Source organism: Megalobrama amblycephala, linkage group LG18 (assembly GCF_018812025.1).
Source record: "Megalobrama amblycephala isolate DHTTF-2021 linkage group LG18, ASM1881202v1, whole genome shotgun sequence".
NCBI classification, from domain to species: Eukaryota; Metazoa; Chordata; class Actinopteri; order Cypriniformes; family Xenocyprididae; genus Megalobrama; species Megalobrama amblycephala.
In genome coordinates, this window is record NC_063061.1 from 25,668,863 (window position 1) to 25,676,362 (window position 7,500).

The 7,500-nt window shown below is 39.1% G+C and overlaps 1 protein-coding gene across 4 annotated transcripts in view; it reads right to left on the reverse strand.

Moving 5' to 3' along the window:
- LOC125252228 (LIM zinc-binding domain-containing Nebulette-like) overlaps positions 1–7,500 on the reverse strand; it is a 41,472-nt gene that overhangs the window by 14,846 nt on the left and 19,126 nt on the right. For 2 of the 4 annotated variants that reach the window (XM_048165365.1, XM_048165364.1), the window contains exons 17-35: positions 7,392–7,500; positions 7,202–7,312; positions 7,010–7,120; positions 5,406–5,504; positions 5,211–5,321; positions 4,872–4,973; positions 4,688–4,798; positions 4,506–4,610; positions 4,328–4,438; positions 4,142–4,252; positions 3,952–4,062; positions 3,735–3,836; positions 3,542–3,652; positions 1,663–1,773; positions 861–971; positions 681–788; positions 490–600; positions 75–185; positions 1–2 (exon numbers count right to left, since the gene is read on the reverse strand). The exon at positions 1–2 is cut by the window's left edge and continues 109 nt beyond it; the exon at positions 7,392–7,500 is cut by the window's right edge and continues 2 nt beyond it. The exons of the other annotated variants lie outside the window; for them this stretch is intronic. In XM_048165365.1, the coding sequence (XP_048021322.1) occupies positions 1–2; positions 75–185; positions 490–600; positions 681–788; positions 861–971; positions 1,663–1,773; positions 3,542–3,652; positions 3,735–3,836; positions 3,952–4,062; positions 4,142–4,252; positions 4,328–4,438; positions 4,506–4,610; positions 4,688–4,798; positions 4,872–4,973; positions 5,211–5,321; positions 5,406–5,504; positions 7,010–7,120; positions 7,202–7,312; positions 7,392–7,500 (1,959 nt within the window). The remainder of the gene's footprint in view (positions 3–74; positions 186–489; positions 601–680; positions 789–860; positions 972–1,662; positions 1,774–3,541; positions 3,653–3,734; positions 3,837–3,951; positions 4,063–4,141; positions 4,253–4,327; positions 4,439–4,505; positions 4,611–4,687; positions 4,799–4,871; positions 4,974–5,210; positions 5,322–5,405; positions 5,505–7,009; positions 7,121–7,201; positions 7,313–7,391) is intronic. 4 annotated transcript variants of the gene reach the window in all.

A 7,500-nucleotide genomic window follows, 5' to 3' on the forward strand; every position in this document is an offset into this window, starting at 1 on the left:
CTCTGAAATCAAAGCAGATGTTCACGTCCCTGCAGCGTTCCTCCTGACACGCGTGTCTCGTGTAAGCGCAGTACCTGACTCAGGAGCTCGGTGGCGTCTTTGGCGTGTTGCGTCTCCAGGGTCTCTGGCAGCAGTGAGTACAGAGCGCTGGACGCCTGCTTCCTTCCCGCCTCTTTATACTTGCTCTGAAAACACACAAACACACTCTGGCTCAGTGATGAATCATGGGTAATCAGGTCTTACTGAGGTAATGTTCTTATTTGCACCCTATGAGTGCTGGAAATGCCTCTAAGGGCTGTCAATCATCATTTTAATTGAATTAAATACACTATATGCATCTTAATAAAAGGAATAGCATGCATCAATATTTGCTGAAGATATTTTTGTGGAAGACTGAATAGAAAAAAGCATCTTTAAATGTCGTCTTGGAACTGAAACACTGGTGACCCCGTGACCCGAGTCAGCCCTGGTTCAGCGAGTGTCGCTCACGTCGCTCTGCAGGTCAGTCACGGTCCGAGCGAACTGCGTCTCTGCGGTCTCGGGCAGATGAGAGTAAAGGCAGCTGCAGGCGCTCCTCCTGCCGTCCTCCTTGTATTTGTTCTGGAACACAGGAAGTGTTTAGAGATTCTGACCGTGTGATCGCGCAGCCGAGTCGGTGTGACGCGAGCGTTTTAACGTACATCGCTCTGCAGCTCGGACACTTTGGCGGCGAACTGCGTCTGCGGCGTCTGCGGCAGCTGAGAGTAAACGCTGGACGACTGCAGCTTCCTCCCTTCTTTATATCTGACCTGTTGAGGAGAAGCGGACGTGAACACATGGAGAGCCGTGTCAGTACGAGAGTCTCGTGGACGTCAGCTGACCTCGCTCTGGATCTCTGCGGCCTCTCTGGCGTGTTGCGTGTCTTTGGTCTCTGGGAGCGTGTGATACAGAGACGTGCCGCTCTCCTTCTTAGCCGACTCTCTGTATTTGCTCTGAAACATCGATAAACACTCATGTTTAGTAATCGATTTCAATCAAACTCACAGGAACAAAACTTGAACTGAGCTGAATAATGACACTGAATTAGTCTCATATTTGCTGAAGTTTGCATCTTTGATTCCGGTTTATTACAGTGAAGCAGCTTTGAAGCGATCTGTACCGTATGAAGCGCTGCAGAAGTAAAGCTGGATGATTTCAGTGATTATCAGTCATGAACACAGTGTTTCTGCAGTGACTCACGAGCGTCTAACAATAGAAACGTTATCAGCTGCTGGAGATAGAGCAGCGTTTGAGATACACACACTCCAAACATCCTTCTGTCTGCACTAAGACAACATTTCTGCCCAGCGAAAAGAAGAGTGGAAGAATCTGAAAACACAATTTTTGTGTAGTAGAGAGTGGACGGTGAAAACAATCACATATCTTTCCTGTTATCCACTTTCACTGTGATATTGCATTTCCGCAAAGATGACAGAAAATTTACTCGCAATTACTGTCCAGCAGCAAAACATGAGGGCGACTGTGTTTCTGTCTGGATGTTTTATTATAGTCTCTCTGTATCATCTCAATGAGCTTTTAATGGGTTTGACGTGGTTTCCGTGTGGACGAGCAGCTTTAGGAAAAGTCTGGTTTAGAAGCAAAAACAGTGTTTTCAGACGTGTGCGTCACTGAAGAGCGAATCACCTCACTGATGAGCGGCGTCAGCTCCTTCACAAACTGAGTCTGCAGCGTCTCGGGCAGCTGAGAGTACAGACAGTGAGACAGATCCTCCTGCGTCTCTCTGCGGTACTGACTCTACAACACACATGTCACATGATCAGCATCACACACACACACACACACACGTCTGTAGTGTTAGCTAGAGACACGAGATCACAGCAGGGCTGCACGATAAATAAACTCAATATCAAGATGTGGCTTAGTGCAATGGTTAAATCATGAATTAATTATATATATATATACACTAGCGCTCAAAAGTTTGGGATCGGTAAGATTTTTAATGTCTTTAAAAGAAGTTTCTTCTGCTCACCAAGGCTGCATTTATTTAATTAAAAATACAGTAAAAACAGTAATATTGTGAAATATTATTACAATTTAAAATAACTGTTTTCTATTTGAAAATATTTTAAAATGTAATTTATTCTTGTGATCAAAGCTGAATTTTCAGCATCATTACTCCAGTCTTCAGTGTCACATGATCCTTCAGAAATCATTCTAATATGCTGATTTGCTGCTCAATAAACATTTAATGTGTACAATTGTACAAAATATTTGTGTACAATATTTTTTTTCAGGATTATTTGATGAATAGAAAGTTCAAAAGAAGTGTTTATCTGAAATCTAATCTTTTGTAACATTATAAATGTCTTTACTGCCACTTTTGATTGATTTAATGCATCCTTGCTGAATAAAAGTATTCATTTCTTTAATTTCTTTTCAAAAAAATAAAAATAAAAATTCTTACTGACCCCAAACTTTTGAACGGTAGTGTATAATGCTACAGAAGCTTTGTATTTCAGATAAATGCTGTTCTTTTGAACTTTCTATTCATCAAGGAATCCTGAAAAAATGTTTTCAACATTGATGATAATAGGAAATGTTTGTTGAGCAGCAGATCAGCATATTAGAATGATTTCTGAAGGATCATGTGACACTGAAGACTGGAGTAATGATGCTGAAAATTCAGCTTTGATCACAGGAATAAATTAGTTTTTAAAATATATTCAAATAGAAAACAGTTATTTTAAATTGTAATAATATTTCACAATATTTCTGATTTTATTATATTTTTAATTAAATAAATGCAGCCTTGGTGAGCAGACGAAACTTCTTTTAAAAACATTAAAAATCTTAGTGGTTCCAAACTTTTGAGCGCTAGGGTATATATACATACACAGCAGTTCACAATACAGTGTTTCAGAATCTCATTTACTGTGAATCGAGATGCTTTATTTGCCGCCAACCCATCAAAATAAAAGCCAGATGTTAAAATATTAATATAAATATTAGTATTGTAATAAATAAATAAATAATATGTAAAACATAAAATAAAATAATTTTTTATTTTCCAGTACAACAGTATTGTTACAACATACTTCATATTTTAATGTTTTTATTTATAATAATCACAATAAAATAATTATTATTACTATTTCATAGTTATATTGAATTGGTCAGAAGCAGTCAGTGTGAATGCGGCCAATGGAAACTCACGTGAAAAGAGATTTTTTTAATAATTACTGAAGTTGGTTCTTGTAAAAAAGTACGAACACCAACATTTTTCAAGTTTTTCCTAAATCGTTCAGCCCTAAAATGAATCCATGCTCAAAAAAAGTCTTCAGAGTAAAAAGTCATTTTTCAGCTTTTTTTAAAATAATTTCACTCCCCAATGAAATCACCCCAGAACGATAAATTATTTCCAAACAGAGCTATTTTTCAAGTCATCTGGTGAAAATTCCAAAACATATATTACAGAAAAACGAAATATAGAAATGTCATTTTTCCCCAATATCAAGCAGCATTATCTCAGAGGAGCACATGACACAGATCTAGGGTCAGTTACCTGGCTCTGGAGTTCACACTGCTGTTTGGCGAACTGCGTCTCCAGCGTCTCAGGCAGCTGCGCGTACAGACAGGACGACACGTCCCTCTTCCCGTCCTCCTTATATCTGACCTGTGAGGGGTTAAAATAACCTGCTGATAACCCGCTGACCCACGGTCACATGACTCTCTGACAGCCTCTCTGTGAGCCGTACCTCGCTGCAGACCTGCGTGACCTCTCTGGCCAGACGCGTCTCTGGAGTCTCGGGGAGTTGAGAGTAAAGAGACGAGGAGCTGATCTTCTCCTTATACTTCACCTGCAAACACAGACGGCCGAACATCACGCGGACGTGAACGCATGAGCCAAAACACAAGTGCATCTGTGCATGTGATCAGTGATGATGATGATGAAGATGATGAAGGAGCCGTTACCTGGCTGAGGATCTGAGCGGCGTCTCGAGCGTGTTGAGCTTCTGGAGTGTCTGAGAGCTGATGGTACAGAGATCTGCTCATCTGCTGCTGCGCGTCGGCCTTATACTTCACCTGAACACACACACACACACACACGTCAGATCCCCCGCAGCACATGTATGTAGACACACGCTGGCGTGTTCATGCTCACGTCGCTCTGGAGGTTAGTCACCGTCTTCACGAACTGCGTCTCTGGAGTCTCGGACATCTGAGAATAGAGACTGGAGCTCTGGAGCTTCTGCCCTTCAGTCTTATACTGGACCTGAAACACACCCTACTGTGAAACACTGACACCCTTCAGTCATGTGATCACACACACACACACAGGTGAGGTCACCTGACTCTGCAGTGCGCTGAGATCTCTGACCCGCTGCGTCTCTGGCGTGTCGCTCATCTGAGAGAACAGCGACGAGGCCTGATCCTTCATCCCGTCCTCTCTGTACTTCAGCTGAGAGAGAAACACCGCGGTCAGTCATGTGACGTTCACGAGCACATGTGACGCGTGCCGTACGCACCTTGCTCCGCAGCTCTGTGGCGTGTTTGGCGTGTCGCGTGTCTCGAGTCTCGGGCAGAAGGGCGTAGAGAGACGCGTCTGTTCTGTTCTTCTCTTTGTATTTCACCTGCGTGTAAAACACACGCTCAGATTCAGCGCACAGGTGTGCTCGTGACCTGATCACGTGACCTGCTGTGCACATACCTGACTCTGCAGCTGGCAGGCGTGTTTAGCGTGTTCGGTCTGGAGCGTCTGCGGCATCAGGCTGTATAAATTACTCTCCGCTTCCTTCTTTCCGTCCTGCTTGTACTGGAGCTGAAAACACAAGAAACACAGTTTGTTTGTCCTCCAGGTGCTCCTGTGAGGGATTCAGGTGAAGTGCCGTTACCTCGCTCTGGACGTCGCTCATGTGACGGGCGAACTGTGTGTCGGCGGTCTCCGGCAGGAGCGAATACAGACTGACCTGATCATCCTTCTGCTTGTATCTGACCTGCACAATCACATGATCCACTGCACTCAGATCAGCTCGTCCAGTTTCACCTTTTTAAGGTCATTTTCTATCCATGCATCATCTTTAATGCCAAATTCAGACATTTAATCAATAAATTAAACTGTAATAATACGACTCTATAGGCTGAGCTGGTGGAATCAGTATCACATTCAGAGAAAACTCTTGCTCGTGTGATTTAATGAATGTAATTATCTAATTATCTGAACATCTCGTCACCTCGCTCTGAGCGTCTGCGATCTCTCGCGCCGTCTGCGTCTGCAGCGTCTCCGGCAGTCGAGGGAAGAGCGGGCTGGACAGACTCTGCCGGCCGTCCTCTCTGTACTTCACCTGAACACAAAACAACAGACTCTCGTTCTCGTGTTCGTACAGCGAATCTCAGCACGTGTTTCCACGATCACACGGCCGCACTACCTCACTGATGATGTCGGAGGCGTGTCTGGCGTGTTGCGTGTCCAGCGTCTCCGGCAGGGTGGCGTACAGCGAGCCGGTCACATGCTGCTTATACTTCACCTGAACGAACACGGACGGACATGAGAAACTCGATCAGAGGACCACAAACGCTTCATCGGTCGAACCCTTCCGGAGATCCTGAGCTGATATTTCAATAATCTAACGACACGTTCACGGTTCTCTGATAACAGTTATTAGTCACATGACGCAGCTAAACAAATAAAATATTTAATTTTTTTTTATTCGACTAATAAGATTTAAATTTATTTTGATTTATTTCATTTTAAATTATTTATATTATATTATATCTTATATTATTCATTTATATTAAATTCATGAATTAATTCATAATTAATATGTATTTTGTTTTGATTTATTTTATTTTAAATTTTCTTTGTTTTACATGTTTACGATTTCATTAATTATTAAGTGTTTTATTTTGATTGTTTTTTAGCTTCATTTTACAAGTTTATGATGTAATTAATTATTAAAAAGTTTTATTTTTATTATTTTTTTATTTAACATGCTTAGGATTCAATTAATACGTGTTTTATTTAGATTTATTTATATTAAAATTATTTATTTATTTCAATTTGACATGTTTATGACTTAATTCATTATTAAGTTTTAATTTGTTGTTATTTAGTTTTATTTTACATATTTATGTTTTAATTAATTATTAATAAGCGTTTTATTTTCATTGATTTTATTTAGTTTTATTTTACATATTTATGTTTTAATTAATTATTAATAATGGTTTTATTTTCATTGATTTTATTTTACAATTATTTATTTATCTTAATTTGACATCTTTACGACTTAATTCATTATTAAGTTTTAATTTGATTGTTTTTATTTAGTTTTGTTTGTTTTAATTAATTATTAATGAATGTTTTATTACGATTGATTTTATTTATTTTAATTTAACATGCTTATTATTCAATTAATTATTAATAAGGGTTTTATTTTACATATTTATGTTTTAATTAATTATTAATAACTGTTTTATTTTGATTGATTTTATTTATTTTAATTTAACATGCTTATTATTCAATTAATTTAATACGTTTTATTTTACATATTTATGTTTTAATTAATTATTAATAACTGTTTTATTTTGATTGATTTTATTTATTTTAATTTTACATATTTATGTTTTAATTAATTATTAATAAGGGTTTTATTTTGATTGATTTTATTTTACAATTATTTATTTATTTTAATTTGACGTTTACGATTTAATTCATTATTAAGTTTTAATTTGATTGTTTTTATTTAGTTTTATTTGACATGTTTGTTTTAATTAATTATTAATGAATGTTTTATTTCGATTGATTTTATTTATTTTAATTTAACATGCTTATTATTCAATTAATTATTAATAAGGGTTTTATTTTACATATTTATGTTTTAATTAATTATTAATAACTTTTTTATTTTGATTGATTTTATTTTATAATTATTAATTTATTTTAATTTTGTATAATTAATAGCTTTTAATCTCCAGTTTGTGAAACACAGATTACAGTCACTCTTTCACTGAGATCATGTGACGTCTCTCTCGCCTCGCTCTGAAGATCCGACAGGGATTTGGCGAACTGCGTCTCCGGCGTGTCGGACAGCTGAGAGTAAACGCTGGACGCGAGGCTCCTCCTGCCCTCCTCACGGTACTTGTTCTGAAACACACGAGGAGAAGGAGTCACATGATGGATGTCACGTCAGCTCGTGAATGAAGCAGCGGTGAAATGGAGCTTCACCTCACTGAGCATGTGCGAGACCTGCTGGACAAACTTCATCTCTGCCGAGTCTGGAACCGCAGTGAAGGAGGAGCCCGAGAAATCGCCCTTCCTGACGCCTTTATACGCCACCTGAGTGAAGATGATGAGAGGAAGGTCACGCTAGTGTCAGACGTGTGTGAGGAAGAGCAGGAACACGAGGAGCCGTTACCTGACTCTGGATCTGAGCGGCGTCTCGAGCGTGTTGAGCTTCTGGAGTGTCTGAGAGCTGATGGTACAGAGATCTGCTCATCTGCTGCTGCGCGTCGGCCTTATACTTC